The sequence below is a fragment of the Ailuropoda melanoleuca genome, chromosome 10 (genome assembly GCF_002007445.2).
Source record: "Ailuropoda melanoleuca isolate Jingjing chromosome 10, ASM200744v2, whole genome shotgun sequence".
Lineage (NCBI taxonomy): Eukaryota > Metazoa > Chordata > Mammalia > Carnivora > Ursidae > Ailuropoda > Ailuropoda melanoleuca.
In genome coordinates, this window is record NC_048227.1 from 34,683,730 (window position 1) to 34,700,721 (window position 16,992).

General features: G+C 55.3%; 1 protein-coding gene across 1 annotated transcript in view; it reads left to right on the forward strand.

Annotated features, from left to right (window-relative positions):
• Positions 1-1,091: 1,091 nt before the first annotated feature.
• The window catches only part of PPL (periplakin), a 56,427-nt gene continuing 40,526 nt past the window's right edge, over positions 1,092-16,992 (forward strand). Inside the window, exon 1 of the mRNA XM_034670413.1 lies at positions 1,092-1,364. Coding sequence (XP_034526304.1) covers positions 1,303-1,364 — 62 coding nt within the window. The 5' untranslated portion in view covers positions 1,092-1,302. The remainder of the gene's footprint in view (positions 1,365-16,992) is intronic.

The window sequence follows — 16,992 nt, forward strand, 5'->3', positions numbered from 1 at the left end:
CTGAGGACTCGGGGTCCTCCGCGGGGGGGGGGGGTCCTGCCTCCCTGCCCTGCAGACCTAATTGCTCCTCCTTTCTGGCTGGGCTCAGCCCCACCCCCCCCCACCCTCTAAAGCGGCACGGAAGCTTCCCAGCTGTCGGGGCCCCATTTGGGTCACTGCCAGACTCGGTTTACTGTCCATTCAAATGCAGCCTTCTTGACTGGCACTCACCTAACCAGGGAGCACGGTGGCCCACTGTCTAACCCAGGCACCCCATGGCACGCAATTTAACCTGGGCACATGCTGGCAGAAATCTGTAACATGGCTATTTTGAACCAGAATACAGCCGCTTTTATGACCAGCCATGAAGTATTTCTACCGTGCCAGGGCCTGGAGTTATTAGTTTCAAAGGATTTTTTGTCTGCCCTAGATGGCCACAGTTCCTGCACATTTGGTCCAGACGCTGTGTTAAGTACTTTGTGGAAATTCTCAACAGAACTCTCCTCCTAACACTTGGGGCTGTGGGCAGTTATCACTGTTTGACAAATAAGGAAACTGAGGCTGGGAGCGGTAAGACGTCTTGCCAGGTATCAGCTGACCATTTGTGGCTGAGGTCGGGGCATCTGAATCAGGCAGGCGCGCTCCACAACCTCTTTTCTCAATTGCCATCGGCACTGCTACCACCTGAGTGTAATTCAGCAGCTAGCCAAGGCACAGAGACCCGTCTGGTCTCTGCCACACCTGTCTGAGGGGACCCACCTGGGTGTGAGCCAAGGAGACGAGAGCGAGCGCCGGCGCCCGAGGGGCAGCTGAGAGCCAGGTGAGGGCCCTCAGCCAGGGGGCGCGCCAGGCCCGGGGGAGGGGGGTTGAGTGTGGGGCTGGGTGTGCCCGGGAAAGCGGCCTGTGCGCCCCGGCCCACCTGCCAGTCACTAGAGTGCGGAGGCCCGGGAGGGTGGGCCGTGTCCCGGCAGATCTCGGTGTCCCAACCCCAGCCCAGGCTGGACACTCCACTCGGTCGGACCAGGCCTAGGGCGGGCACCCAAGGGGACTGGAAGCCCCGCCCTCCCCGTGGCCCCTCCTCCGGGAAGGTAAGCACCACCTTCTCCGGGAGAGGCTGGGAGAGCCGGAGGCCGGCGGGCGCCCCGCCCCCCGTGAGTAGTGACCGGTCGCCGCCGTCGCCGCGCTGCACTAGGGGTTCCTGCGCCGCCGCTCACTCACCTGCGTCCGCTGCCCGCCCCTCAGTGCGCGCCGGGCCCGCCAGCCTCCCAGTGCCAGCCCGGCGCCGCGACCCGCCGCCCCCGCCCGCGCACCGCGAGCGCCACCATGAACTCGCTCTTCAGGAAGAGAAACAAAGGCAAATACAGTCCCACAGTGCAGACTCGGAGGTGAGCAGGCGCCACACGCCGCGCCCGGGACGCCCGCGGGAAACCAGCGCGCTGAGGGGCGCCCTAGGCGGGGAAACACAGCCCGGAGCGTGGGGGGAACGGCCTGGCCCGGAGAGCTGCAGGGGGCCCCCGAAAGCATGGCCCAGGGGGCGGGGAGCTGAGCCGGGCGTGCGCGGCAGGCGGGAACGCGGCTCCCGAGGGACACCCTTGAGCTGGCAAGCACTGCCGGGGTGGAAATGGGGATGGGCTGGGGGCGACCGAGGAGAAACATGATACTGGGCACCGGAGAGTTGTAGGAGCCAGGGAGCATTAACTTGGTCACCTAGAGGGCGGAGAACTGAGCTGGAAGTACAGGGGACTTCTGTGTCCCGGGGTCGCCCTTACGCTGGGGTTTCTCCTGAGACGGGAAGCACCGCAGGGGTGGACAGTGGTGTGTCGGGAGGACGCTACACCCAAGGCAGGGGCGCCGCAGGGGACTCAGGAATTTTCGTCCAGGGGCTCACGGGGGAAGGGAAATTGAGCTGGTCGGGGTGGGGGGCTCTCGCCAGCCCTTCTTGGAGAGCGCGCAGGTGCTCCTGGTTTGGTGGAGCTACAGGTGAGGGTGGTGCGTGGAGGGGCGGTGGTCTGTGTACCTACCACCTGTGGCCGCTTTTCGCGGTACCTGCCAACCTGCCCTCCAGAGCTTCACCAAGAAAAATCCATGGGTGTGTGTCGGGTCGGTGGGTGGGGGGCACAGGCTGAGGCACCCCCCTTTCCCATGCCGGGGTTTGAGCGGTGGCTGGGCGTCATCGGAGCCTCCTTCTCACTGCATGACTTCCCAGGGGTGTGCCCCACCCCCCAGCCCAGAAACTGGCGGCGTGTCTGAGCCGCAGGTTCCCAGGGCGGCCTGGGAAGGGAATGACATGTCTTGATGTGTTTGCGTTGAGAGGGCAGCCCACGTCCGTTTTGATAAGCCTAATGTATTCATTTAATAACCGGTTTAGGGAAGCCTCTTGGAGATGCTGAGATTGAGGGAAGGGGCGGGACTTAGACCCTTGCAAATATGAGGTGGGGGCTCCTGGCTAGGAGGGTGCACTTTACGAAGCTTCATTCAGGTGCGAGACTCAGCGAATTGCACTGCCCACCTGTCTGGGAGTATACACCCTAACACGCTCTCACAGTGATCCTCACTCCTGTCCAGGCCCAGAAGAAGGTGAGAAGACTCTGGCCAGGGCCCTCATGGCACTCCAGTGGTCCAGCCCAGGCAGACCCCTCAGACAGGTGCAGGCAGGCGGGGGCACTCCATTACTGTGAGTTCTAGCTTTTAAAGAAACTGCACTGCCCTGTGATTCCAGGGTCCCCCATCTCTCCTTTGGACTGTTTCAAGCTCAGAGGCATTTATTTTCCCCTCCAAAGTACCCCCTCCCCAGCCTCCCCAGGCTTTCATAACTCCAGAGATTGGGCAGGGCCCTGAATGGTGTTCCTCTGTGGCTGAGTCCAGCTGGCTCTCAAACCTAGCTGGGGTCCAGTCCAGTCCCTGAGCTGCTCCCTGGAGCATTGCACAATCGCATACTCTGTGCCAGCCAAGGAGGACTGTTCTATTTTCCCCCCACCAAGACTCGGGCCCCTCCAGTCCTTCACGCATTTCACACATGCACACGCCCACACACTAGGAGATGGGCCAGGCCTCACCCTGCCCTCTACCTCCCCCATCCCTCCAGACCTGAATCCCTCCAGCTCTCTGTCCGGTCCCCCAATAGAAGGTTGGACCTAATAAGGTTATGATGAAATCATATGAGCTGGGAGGGTCTTGGCTTTCCCAGCAGAGGATAGGAAGGAAGGAATTCCCATCCTTCATAGCTGCGTGGACTCCAAGGGCCTAGGGTGGCAAGAACTCAGGACTGTACCCCTCTCCTGTCCCCTTTCCCCTCCCTGCATACTTCCGGCCTAAGACAGCCACCCTCTGCCCTTGGCTGACAGCCATTGATCTCAGATCTCAGCTTTGAGGTTTCTTTCTCCAGGAAGCCTTCCCGATTCTCTCCCCAGGATGGGATGAGAGACTCTTCCTTTGGGCTCCATGGCCTGGCACAGACGCAGTCCTGAGTAGGAGCCAGGTGCCCCCCTACCTGATCTCATCAGACCAGTGCATCCCCCTGCCCCTTCCCCTCGGTGGAGACAAGTTCATGGACTGGGTTGTGGGTTGGGGGACAGTGTCTTGCCCCGTTCTCACAACAAGAATCTTCCGAGTGTCACCTGGTGCCTAGCACTCTCCTTGTAGCTCTAAGATATGATCACAGGTCGTGGGGGCACTGACCCTCAATCTTTCACCCTGAGTTTTGGGGGGGCCTCCTTTGTCTGAGGGAGGGTGGGGTTGCCAGCGAGATACAGCATGCGAGGTGGGTGGGAGCTCTCCCCGAGAACAGAATGCCTCCCTTCTGACTCCGGCTTTTCCACACCTGCTGTAGGCACGTCAGGGAATTGCTCTGAGCCTCAGCTTTCTCATCCGCAAAGTAGGCATAGTGCAAATACATGTCTCCAGCATGAGGTCCTGGGGAGAGCAAATGTGACACTGGACAGAATGCCCCTAGCACACAGGAGGTACCCAGACAGAGGGTCAGCATCACTGCCTTCAGCGGAGGGGACCCAGGACCCAGAAGCCAGGCAGCCACAGAAGAGCCCTCGTGGAGAAAACCGCCCCTCCCTGTTTGTCCGCCTTTTAGCATCTGAAACTGGGGAGGGCCAGGACAGGTGAACCCCGCTGCTCCTGTCACCCTGGTTCCTAATAACAGGTGTGGGAGCTGATCACACCTGAGCTAATGACAGGGTCAGGTCTGACGGTGCCAGTCACCGAGGATGAGCACGGGCATCCAGCCCAGCAGGGAAGGTCTGGAGGGGACTTGCCCCCACCGTCCTGAACCCTGAACTATGGCTGAGAGTACAACTCCTACCGGCTGCCCCTTCCTGGTTATGCAACCCAGGGTGAGCTGCTTGGCCTCTGAGCCGGTGTTTCCTCCCCTCTAGAATAGGTGTAAGCATAGTTCCTGCTGGATGATATTGTTGGCATGAAGATTAAATGAAATAACACAGGGAAGGAGTTGAGAGTTCTAGAAGGCCTCAGTCTATGGCAGCTAGGATGATTATAACTATTGAACAAACGCAGATAATGCACCGACCATGTGCCTGGGATTGAACTGGATGCCGAAGGACAGGCTGTGCACTGCACAACTCCAGGGCCGCCGCTCCCGGGGGGCGGAGGAGACACTGACAATCTCCTTGTACTTGATGGAGTTATGCTTAGTTACTAGCAAGGTTACAGGACTGTGTCCTGGCGGTGGCACATAGAGCTTGATAGACGAGGTCTCTAGCCCATCAGCTCTGGTGCCCCTGACTGGTCTGAGTAAGAGCTGTCGGGGGTTTAGGGTGGAGACCTAGGAGATCAGGCAGGACTGCCTGGGAAGGTGTCCAACCTGTCATGGGGAGGAGTGGAATGGTTAAAATCCAGCTCTGGGGTTACATTGAATTCTGCCTCCCTTTGATTTTGGCAAAGAAATTTGGCCTCACAGAGCCTCAGCGTCCTTGTCTGTAAAATGGGACTAATTTTGCCCCTCCACCCAGACCTGGGTCCCAGCAGCTTGGCCTCACCTCTCAACCTCACCTGGGTTGCTTCCTGCAGGAATTGCCCCGTCTTAATGAGGAGGACCCTGTGTGGGAGGTGGGGCCCAAGGCTTTAAGGGCTGGTGAAAAGGGTGCCTGCCCTCCTGGAAGCCGGCTAGGGTACCCTGTGCCTTTTGGTGGTTAAGAGCACAGAGTCTGATGTCAGCCAGGTGTGAGTTCAAGCCCTCTCTTTGCCTCGCCTGACTGTGTGACTTTGGGCAGGTCACTTAACATCTCTGAGTCTTAGATTATTCTTCCACGAAATGGGAGTGATGATAGCAACCCCCAGCTGGTGAGGTTGCTGGGTGCCCAGCCCCAGACCCGGCCCAGCAGTGATTGCTCAGTAAACTCTAGCAGCCGGTACCAGTAAGCACACACTATTAAGGGTAAGGATAGTGTTCAGCTCAGAGCTGACCAGGCAGCTGGCCTTCTCTTCCCGGGTGGGGCAGGACATCAGCTGACTCTCATCCATTCACCTCAACATTCATGGGGCCCCCACCTCAAGTAGATCCATGGAGACACACCTGCGCTTTGATCAGTGACAGCCGGAAGGCCTGAACAATTTGGGGAGGGTTCTGCATCAAAGCCCACCTCCCACCACATGGGGGACTTGGACTGGAGTGATCCACTGAGCTATTTCTCAAGCATCTACTGTGTGCCCAGCACGGCCATGGGTGTGGCGGCGTCTTATTCCGACACCCTGCCAGCCAGGCTGGTGTTGGTGTCTCATTTCACAGAGGGTAACACTGAGGCCAAGAGTAAAGGCACTCACCTCAGGCTCATAGCTTACGGGTGGCCGATGCTGGTGGCCCAGGAGCCCCTGGGAAGGGAAACTAGGTCTTCCCACCCACACCTGGGTCTGGTGGCAGCTGTCTCCAGGGACTGCCCCAGGCCAGGTGGTGGAGTCACTGGCTTTTGTATTCCCTGACTCCGCCCCAGCAATCCTGTCTGCTTCCCCTCTCTCTGGCTTTGCCCTCACTTGCCCAGTTCTCCTCTTGGCAGAGGGAAGACCTGATAAATTAGATTCAGAACAGAACAGCACTGAACCTTTAGAATGGCTGCTAATGGTGGCATTTCAAGCATTGTCAGGGGCAATCATCTGGGGACAGGAAGTTTTGTGGGGAGAGGCTTAGCTCAATTCATACCATTTAGGCAATACCCTAAGGAGGGTGAGAGGCACCCAGAGGGGCCTGGGCATTGGGGAGAAGCTGCCTTTAAGAGCATTCCAAGTCTCCTTGTCAAGGGAGGAGGACCTGGGCTTCCCAGCTCCCTTCTACTCCATGCAGGGCCACCTGCCACTCTCCTGGCTTGCCTGCCCCAGCCTGTCTCTGGAGGGGGAAGAGGGAAATGGCCTCTGGTCTTTGTTCTCTCTGCTCTTGGTGGGCCTTCTGTGTTTCAGCCTCCTGAGCCTGGGAAGGGAGGCCCCTGGTGCCCCAGGCAGGAGGTTGCTGTCTGCTGAGGCCAGCCCTGCATTGTCCTCTGGTTTGCCTTGCTTATCCTTGCCTAGCTAGCAGCCCATGCCCTCTTGCCTGCATACTTGCAGTAGCCTCTTCACAGTTCCTGCTTCCACCCTGACACCTTAGTCCTTTCTCCCCATGGCTGTCGGGCAGCTTTTTGCAAGATGCAAATCGGATCCTGTCCCCTGCTGCTTAGCCCTTGCCCCTGGGTTTCCTTTGCTCTCAGGCCCTGGTTGCTGCAGCCCTGCACAGGTGTGCCCCTCACCCTGTCCTTTCCACATTGCATCTGACCATGTGGCCTTGGCCCATACTGTTCCTCCTGCCTGGAATGCTCTTCCCACCCCTCTTGGCTCATTTCTCTTCGTCTTTCTTGGTTGGTCTCTGTTCCTTAGGCCCTCTCTCACCTCTTGTCTTGCCCATCTCCTTGGTCCTTATCCCAGTAGCCATTTGACTCTAACCCTTTGACCAGATGGGGATGGATTTCTCCCCCCCAAGAGACTGGCTGGTGTAGCACATGCGCTGAATGAATGAATGAATGAATGAACGAACGAATGAATGAGGGTGAGCCGTGGAGGACTGCTAAGATTCTCTCCCTCCTTAAATCCTTCACAGAACACACACTGGTGCGGACACACACACACACACACACACACTGACCAGGAAGGTGGGGGCGGGGGTTGGGGGGGGCAGAATGTGAGGGCCTGAACAGAGAGTGCCACTGACCCCTGTCTTCATCCAGCCACCTTCTGTGTGCTCAGTAAACAGGCGGCAGCGATGCAGGGTGTGGTAAGTGCTGAGACTGTGGAGGCCGCAGGGCCCAGAGCTGGCGGAGGGCTCCTGGAGGACCTGTGGGAGCCCAGAGGAGCAGGAGGCGGGGTAGGCAGGCATCCATGCGCATAAGCCTGAAAAGTCATTGGTGAACAAAGGTAATGAAGGAGACAGAGTACATTTATGTATGTTTTAAAAAACATTCGTACAAAGTAATATGATGTTTCTGGAGGCAGACACAGGGATGTAGTGGAAAGCCTGAAATGGGCTTAGGAGGAAACCAGCAGCTCCCAAATTACCCTCCCCCAGAGGAGGGGGCCGAAGGGATAATGAACGGTAATGTTATATTTCTTTGTCAACAAAATCCATAGCAAATATGGCAGCATGGGAACATCAGCCAAGTCTTTGTGGTAGGATTCTTTTCTGGACTTTTCTGCGTGCTTGAGCTAGATCATGAGTTTTCAGGTCTTTTAAAGTGAGGAGGGGGATGGGCAAGGAGAGCTGGCGGCAGGAACAGTGTGGGCTGGAGCCCGGAAGGGAGCCTGGTGTCCTGTGTCTCAGAGTCCAGTCAGTAGTGGGAGAAGCAGTCTTGGGGAGAAAGAGGAGGGGAGCCCGGGACAGACAGGTCCTGAGGCCAGACAAGCACGACTGGAAGGCAAGCAGGACGGTTCGGGATGGGGAGACACAGATGGAAAGTCTCAGGAAGGCAGCAGGGGTACTGGTACTTGTATGAACATACAAGAGGCTCGAGGTTGAGTTCTGGCTTGGAGTGGCTCCCCTAAGTTATGATTTTGTTGCGTTTCTTGGGTAATACTACCCTGATCTCTCTCTTTCAGGTGGGGCTCAGAGTTTCAGTAGCCTGCCCAGAGACTCTGAATTGCTTTCACATGGGCATTCTGAGCTGGGAGCAGGCAAGCTGGCCACCAGAGTGTCCCAGCTGGCCACCTGAACCCCCCTTTCCCGGGCGAAGGGTTTGTCAGGTCTTATAACTGCACACCAGCTGCCCCCTGGCCAGCAGCTCCATCTGCGCCCGCTGACCCCAGAAGGCTGCATGGCTGCAAGAAAACTGTCGTGTGTAGAATTCCTTGCTGCCCAGCGGCCTGGGCTCGGATTTCAGACTCATAGCTTTTCTGGTTTTTACTTCTCCGTCCTGGGCTTGGGGACATAGTGGTTCCAACTGAAAGTTGAGGAAGGATTCTGAGTTTGTGCCAGGAGCTGAGAGGTCTCAGTCCTGCAGCCCCAGATCAGGGGCTTGACATTTTCAAGTATAAAATGGGCAACCAAACCCCACTGTTGCTGAGGGGGCAGCCGAGGCCCAGGGGCAGGAACAGAGGGCATGCTGGGTGAAGTATAAAGAGCCTGAGTTTGGGAGTTGCAGACCCGCCCTTCAGGCCCAGCTGTGCCACTTGTCAGCTGTGCTGCAGCCACATTCCCACCCTTCTCTGGGCTTAAGGAGGGCAGGGACTTTGCGTGCTGTGCAATGACTCCCATCCCCCCAAGAACGGTTCCAGCCACACATAGCACTCAGTAAACAGTGGCGGCAGGTCTCTCTTGAATCTGTGAATTGGAGGAGTGTGAGGTGGTGGAGAATACTGGAGACGACGGGTGTGCAGCACCAGGGACGTAATAGGTGCTTAACAAATGGAGCCTGACACTCCTGGTCTTGAATCCAGAATGACGTCCTGACACCTGGGGGCACCGAGATTGGCCTGCGCCCCGTTTAAACCTTGCAAAAATCTTTTAAGATTAGCCCTGGTGTTACCCAAGGCAGCTTGAACTTCTGCGTGTGGGTAGGGAGAGCCCGAGAGCACACGCCTGACATGGGCCTGGAGGTAGGGTGGCTTTCCTGGGCGGAAACAGATTAGGCCGTGAGACGGATCTGTAGTTACTACACCAGCAACCTTCTCAGTTTAGAATGTACTTCCCCAGGATTAATAGCTGGCTGTGGAGGATTTTACTGTCTAATTACCATGGAAGTTTCTAGTAAGGAGAGTATCAGTCAATTGACCAATCAATCTGGTATTTACTGGATGCTTCCTGTGTACTGCTTTCTTACAAGACTTCCTTCCTGTAGAGATCTGGGGATTCCTCCTCAATCTGCTCCCCTAAACCCTGTGACACATTACTGTGGTTTGTTTCTGGGTTCCCAGCCCTGGCTGCACATCAGACTCGTCTGGGGAGTTTAAAAGTGATGTCCAGGCCCTGTCACAGACCGATTAAGTCAGAATCTCTGGGCTGGGGCCCACGCTTCAGTCTTTGGATGTGTAGCCAGGGATGTGAACCCCACATTTACACTGATTACTTTGATCCGTCTTGTCCTTGAGGTACACACACCTTGCTTTCCCTTTGCTGTAGCAGCTGCCTGATCTTTTGTGCCATATTCCTTTACTCTCAACGTTCCTGTATCATTCTGTTTCAGGTATGTGTCTTATAAAAGGGCACAGAGCTGGCTTTCATTTTGTATTTGTATTCTCACGTGAGAGTCTTCTCTTTTAACAGAAGAGTTTGACTCATTCACGTTTATTGTAATAACTGATGTGTTTGGACCTTCCCCTGCCATGTTAGCTTGTGTTTCCTATTTATCATGCTTTCTCTTGTGTTTCTTTTTGGCTCTTTTCCTGCATTTTATTGCGTCAAGCTATATTTTCACAATTAAGTTAGGGTATAAAGCCTGAATGGGGACAGAGTGGATGAAAATACCCTAACCTAGGCAATCTGAATCTTTGCAATTATAGTCATTGGGGTGTTTTTCTTCATCCTACTTACTAGGTTATAAAACTTTGGGTGCCTGGGTGGCTCATTTGGTTGAGTGTCTGCCTTTGGCTCTGCCTTTGGTCATGATCCTGGGGTCCTGGGATCAAGTCCCATGTCGGGCTCCCTGCTCAGCAGGGAGTATGCTTCTCCCTCTTTTCTCTGCCTGTTGCTCCGTCTGCTTGTGCTTGAGCCTCCCCCCATCAAATAACTAACTGACTGACTAAATAAATAAAATCTTTAAAAAAATAAACCTTTGGACTTACCTATCTTTGGGGGAGGGTGCCTTTAATTCCAGGCCCTGCATAGGTTTGGAGTTCAATAAACAAGTGTTGGATTGAGCAGACGTTTGATAGCATGTTAACAACTCCCGCCTCAGGGGTTGGTAATGGAGAAGGGGCTGTCCCCAGGGCCTGTAAGAGGGGCAGAGAGATGACAAGGAGTTGGGGGTGGGGGTGAAAGTTTTTTCAGCAGTGATTGACTATCTAGAAAATGGCTGGGGTGACAGCAGGCACCAGTCTGGATGCTTACTAGTCCAGTGGCCCCAGGCAAGTTGCCCCCCACTCCCCAGCCTCAGTCTGTTCCCCGGGAGCAATAATAGTACCAACCTGGAGGGGTTGTTACGAGGATCAAAGTGGAAACATGTGTCAGGTGTTGGGGTAGGGGACAGCCCGGGGAGGTCTTCGCTCTGTGCTGATTCCTTCTCCCAAAAGGCCTGCTCAGAGGGACAGATAGGGATCCCCTCATGGTGGCATCTTAGGAAAACGTCTGAGTCACTTGTCACCACTATTACTCAACTAGTGGGATAAATTGTACCCAGGCAGATGCCAGCAGGATGTAAATCACTGGGCCTCCCTTGAGTGGTGAACGCCTTGCTGCTTCGTCCTGTCTCCCCAGTGTCTCCCTGTCATTTCGTGGATTGGTATTAATGTCACCCTTCTGAGAAGGTGGCTCTGGAGCCTGTTCCAGTCCTGGCACCACCACTTCCCAGCTGTGTGACCTTGGGTGCATTTCTCATCCCCTCTAAGCTGCAGTTATCTTCATCTGGAAAATGGGATAGGAATTGGGGCCATGCTTTCAAAAGTCTGCTCAGTTCAATACCTAGTTATTGAACCCCAAACCCATGCAGGGTCTGGAATTAAGGGCAAAAAAGAGCCCCCTGAAAGATGAGTGCGTCCTGGGGCGCCTGGGCAGCTCAGTTGGTTGAGGAGCCGACTCTTGGTTTTAGCTCAGGCCGTGATCTCGTGGTCGTGTGATCAGTGAGATCCAGCCCCACGTCAGGCTCTGTGCTCAGTGTGGAGTCTGCTTCAGATTCTCTCTCTCCCTCTGCCTCTCCCACTTGGGCTCTCTCTCTCTCTCTCTAGAACAAATAAATAAATCTTAAAAAAAAAAAAAGATGAGTATGTCCTTATTCTCCAAAAGTTATAGTCTAATAGGCAGGATTAAGAAAAGTGCCCATTGGGGGTGCCTGGGTAGCATAGCGGTTGAGCGTCTGCCTTCGGCTCAGGGCGTGATCCCAGCGTTATGGGATCGAGCCCCGCATCGGGCTCCTCCACTATGAGCCTGCTTCTTCCTCTCCACTCCCCCTGCTTGTGTTCCCTCTCTCGCTGTCTGTCTGTCTCTATCTCTGTCGAATAAATAAATAAAAAATCTTAAAAAAAAAAAAAGTGCCCATTGGGGGCACCTGGCTGGCTCAGTTGGTGTAGTGTGGGACTCTTGATCTCAAGGTTGTGAGTTTGAGCCCCACGTTGGGTGTAGAGATTACTTAAAACCAAAATCTTAAAAAAGAAGTGCCCAATGACTGTAAGGGTACCTTTCTCCCAGGACTGCAAGATTTCAGTGGATCTTGTGAAGGGGCTGAGGGGGTGATAGGTACCTAGCAGGTGCTCTCAGTGTTTAGCAATCATTTCCTGAGTGCCTACTGTGTGTGCCTTTGTGCCTGGGACAGGACAGATGTCTGGGAGGGAGGGACAAAAGAAAATGGGGGCGTAGGTCCACTTAGCACCAGAGGTAAGCCTCCCAGCAGGTCTGGATGTCCCCAGAGAGCTGCTCCTGCCCTGGCTGGCCCTAGAGGCAGGCAGGACCTAGAAGAGGATGACCCTGGCCAGCAGGCAGCCAGGCCCCTGTTCTGGGCTCTGGGAAGGGTGAGGCTGGTTCTTGGGAGAGGTGTGCACTCCTGTGCATTCCAGACATTCCAAAGCTACGGCTCCTGCCCACCCTTACCCTGCTCCCGTGCACACCCACTGAAACAGAATTAACCCCCAAAGGGAGGGACGGTAAACGTGATCAGGGGCAACGTGGGGACTCAGGCCTGGAAGGCTAGGTGGGCCAGGCCAAGGAGGAAGGGCAGTTCACTAGTCGAGCCTTGTGCCCACCACTTCCTGTCTGTACACACAGAGAAAGTTGAGTTATGACTGTTGGGGGACAGAGCGGTTCTAGGCAGGCAGGGACAGCTGGGGACAGGGTCTTATGGCAGGGCTGCAGCACCCCTCTGGGAGTGTGATCTCTGCCCCAGAGTGGCAGGTCCTGAAAGAGGCCAGGGCAGGAAAGAGGCTGTTCTCCCAGCCTGAATGGAGGGATGACGGGGAGCGAGCCAAATGCCCCTGGCTCTGCCCTGTGGGCAAAGATGTTGCAGCTCTTGGAGCCTGGGAAAGGGCTTTGGGCTGTGGTTTGCGTGCCCCAGCCCTCTGCACCCAGGTGCCATGCTCTGCCGGGTGCAGCTGAGAGCCCTGGAATGTTTTGAAGTCAGGCAGCCAGGAATCTGTAAACCAGACCTGGCCTTGGGGCAGGTGTCTGGACAACCTGTGTAGGTCTGGTGGGAGAGTGGCAGAGAGCAAAAGAGATGATCATTTATTGAGGGTCCCTAGGTACCAGGTTCTGAGCAGGACCACTAGATGCTCTGAGCATCCATTGCCTTTATTGTGGCAGAACCGATAGGCTTAGAGAAAAGTGGCCGGAAGCCACAGAATCCCGTAAAACTGTGCCGTCCTACTTGGGAACCACGAGGCACAGGAGGTGTGCTTAGAGCAAGCTGAGATGTGCTGTAAGTTAAAACTACACGCCAGGCTTCAGAAGACATAATATGAAAAAGGAACGTAAAATATCGCATTAATGTTCTGTCGACTACCTGTCAAAATAATTTCTTAGATATATTAAGTTAACATAGCGTGTAAAAATTAAGGTCACCTGTTTCTTTTGACTTTTTTCATGTGGCTGCTGGAAAAATTTAAACCGCGAACGTGGGTTACAGCCTCTTTCTACGGGACAGCTGTGGCCTTGAACGCAAAGCGACATAGTATGTTCCCACTTGGGGACATTTCCCACCTATGAAATGTGTCTTTCTGTTTGCCACTCCCCAAGTAGACACCATAACCCTATTTATGGATGAGGACATTAAGGTAGGAGAATACGCACGTTTGGTTACGCCAGACACCGGCGCGGCGCGGCTCATTGCACTGTTGCTGGGATGAGCGTCACGTTGGGCACAGTCCTGAGCCTTGGCCATGTGACTGCCACATCCAAAGTGGTTTACAAGGATTATCTCCTTGAATTGTCTCAACCCTCTGGGGTGGGACAGATTCTTATCACCATTTCACAGGCGAGAATATAGCCAGAGCGAGGCTCAGGAGCCTGCCCAGGTCAAAGCAACACCAGACCCTGTGTTCTTTCCCTGTGCCAGGATGACTCCGTTTCCCTCCCTGCAGGCAGGAGAGAAAGGAAAATGGCCGAACTGGTTCAGCATGACTTGGGCACGGAGAGCTGAAGGCAGCAAGGGGGGCTCTCGCTGCTAGCTGGAGGGTTGGCCATCATGGTGTCCTGGAGGGCCTGGGTCTCTCCTGGAGGTAGGAGGCTGGGAAGCAGGTCCTTCCGGTGGCTGCTGAGCTTGGGAAGGAGATAGACTGAGTGGGTCAGCTGGGCATGCAGTTAGTAAGCCAAGTCTTAGCCGGGGTGGTCCTGGAGGTGATCCACACACAGAGACCCACCCCGAGTTCCAGCTGGTAGAAGGGCCCTGAGGCAGAAAAGACTGGGCACGGGGGTGAGGTCTGGGGGTCCTGTGGGCCATGGGCAGGAGTGTGAGGTCTATTCTCAGAGCATTTGGGAGCCCTGGCAAGTTGGAGGCCGGATAGCGGTAAGATCAGGTTGCATTGTTGAAATGTGCGGAAGCTGCCTGGGGGCAGCGAGGGTCTGGGCACGAGGAGACAGTTGGGGGTGGCTGTTGCACTGGTCCAGGTGAGAGGTAGCAACCTTGATCAGGTTGAGACCTTAGGGCAAAGGGAGGATGGAGGCACAGGAGCTCTGCTCCCAGGTGGAACCAGGGAAGGGAAAGGCAGGGATCTGGGGCGGTTCTGGGGCTCTGCCTGGACAGCCAGGTAGACGGGCCCTCCCTGCCCTTCCTGCCCTCCTGCTCTGCGGTTTCCCTCCTACAGATGGGGGAGAGTTCCCAGGACAGCCGAAATCCTGCGGTGGAAACACACCATAGCCTTCAAATCCCAAACCTGGTTCTAAGCCCAAACCCAAGACCAGGCCTGGGATCCGAGTCCTCCCAGCAGCCTCACTACCTATGTATGTACACCAGCCTCTCCCTGCAGGGATTGGAGGAGACATTTCCAAATATTGACGTTACTTGCAAATTTCCCATGCCTGGGCGAGGCGACAGCCACAGGAAGGAGTCAGAGCAAGTCTTGGCTTGTGTGAGGAGCAGTGTGAATGGTGTGGTGGCCTGGGGTCTTTTTTTTTTTTTTTTTTTAAGCTCGCCAGTGCCAGCGGGTTCTGCCATCAGGCCTCAGCTGCTGGCTTTTATCATCTCCTTAAAAGGAGCCAGGATCCCTGGATAGTGACCCCACGTGGAGCCAGAGAGCCTGGGCTCTCCCATACAGCAGCGTGCTCTCATGTAAGCCCTGGCCGAGCCCTGTGGCATGCATATTGCGACTGACAGATGGGGAAACTGAGGCTCAGAGAGGCTAAGGAATTCACAGCTTAGAAAGGACTGAGTCAGGATTCAAATGCAGGCCAGCTGCCTTCTGTCTGGGTGCTTGACCATCAGGCCACACTGTCCCTCCGGCTGGGGAAAAGGGCAAGGAGCACCTGCACAAAATTAAAGCCGGAAGAGGTGGGCAGCAGGATGGGGGTGGGTGAGGGTCCCCTGAGATGCCTGTGTTCTCTTTTCCTGCCCACGTACTCCATCTGTGGTGTCTAGCTGGCAGATGCCACCTCTGTCCCCACTTGTCTGGACGGCACCCCTGCTGGCCCGCTGACCAGCTCCCCACATTGCTGCTGACCTCCCGGGCTTGAGTGGCCACCAGCGGAGTGGGTTGGACTGTGGTTATTGAGTTTCTAACTCCTGGTGATAGAATGGGGTACCTGATGCCATTGAAAGCTCTCAGGCTCTCTCCCTGCGGTTCCANGCTCTCTCCCTGTGGTTCCAGGGCTCCAAGAATATCCTGGGACACAAAGAGGCACCTGTTCCAGGCTGGCGCCTGCAGGCTCAGACCCAAAAGGCCCTTGTTTGTCCCTCAGTGTATCCTCAAGCCCAGCCCAGGGCTCTGAGAAGATGCCAGGCATTTTGCCCTCATGCCTGCAGTCTCATATGCAGATGGGGCCATGTAAACGGGGTCTTTGGCATACCTTGGACAAGACCCTGGCCCTCCTGGGCCCATGCGAGACCCTGGCTTCCTCAGCCCAGGAGAAGAAAATGAGGGCTGATTCTCTGAAGAAACGGGCCCAAATCTCCCTACGACCCCTCCAACCTGGCTTGTGCAACCCACACGGCAGCACCTGGGCTGGGCTGGGCTGAGGGGGCCGTCATGGGGACAGCGAGTCCCGAGTTGCACCAGCTTCTACCAGGTGGGGTCTTGGGTCACGGCGCCCCATCTCCTTTCTGCCTGTCCACAGGTGGGTATCCTAGATGCCATTCCCATCACCAAAATGTCCTGTAGGGGTTTGATGGAAAACCCAGAAATCTGGAAGGAAACTTTAAAAACTAAACTATAAACTTGTTTCTAATTCCCCAGTTTTTCCCTAATGTGCTTTTTCTGATCCAGGACCCCACGTCGCATTCAGTGGTCCCATCTTCTCAGGCTCCTCCAGGCTGACGGTTACTCAGTCTTATCTTTCGTGACCTTGACCCCTCTGAAGAGGGCTGGTCAGGTGTTCTGTAGACCGTCCCTCGATTCGGGCTTGTCTTCTGGCCCCTAGCCATGAGATGGAGGTCATATACTCAGAAGGGTTCCAGGGAGGCCATTTTGTGTCCTCCTTGGTCCCTGGTATCAGGTATTCCGCTGTGTTGATATGTCTTCCCCACTGGGGATGTGAACCTTCTGTCCTCTCCACTGTGAACTTACTGATTTTCAGAAGACACCTCTTTTACAGGACCAAGCACCACTGGCAAGCAGGAGCCCACAGGCAGAACCCCACACACAGCTTAGGGAGCCACATAAGGGCTCAGGTGCATTGTGAATGGTACCCCCCGCAGGGACTACAAGTGCAATGAGTACATGTTGTGCGAATGAGCGGTCATCCTCAACACGTGTGAGGCCCCTACAATGCGCAGGGAAATTCTAGGTCCTTCACCCAGCAGTATTTGTTGGATGTCTCCTACGTGCCCTGCACTGGTTAAACATGGTGACACCATGGACTTTCCACTTGTGAACCTAAATGATCTCTAATCTGCTGTTGGGACTCCAGACGCTGCCCTGAACCTCCAGCTCAGTCCTTGACCCCCAAAGTGGTCTTTGAAACTCAATTCAGGTGTTTCCAGAAGTGCCCCTGGCCTCTCCCCCACCCACCTCACTTAACTAGCTGGGATGGACTATTCCCATTTTACAGCTGGTAAAATGGAGGTTCAGAAACATAAAGTAGCTCCTCCAAGGTTTGAACCTTGTCTGACTCAGGCACCAGCTGCCTCCTGTATGACCTTGGGTAGGTGCCCTTTGCTTCTGAGGGCCTCGATTTGCTCATCTGTGTAATGAGCAGGTGGGGCTGGATGACTTCCAAGCCACCTTCTAGTACCAAAGGCCACT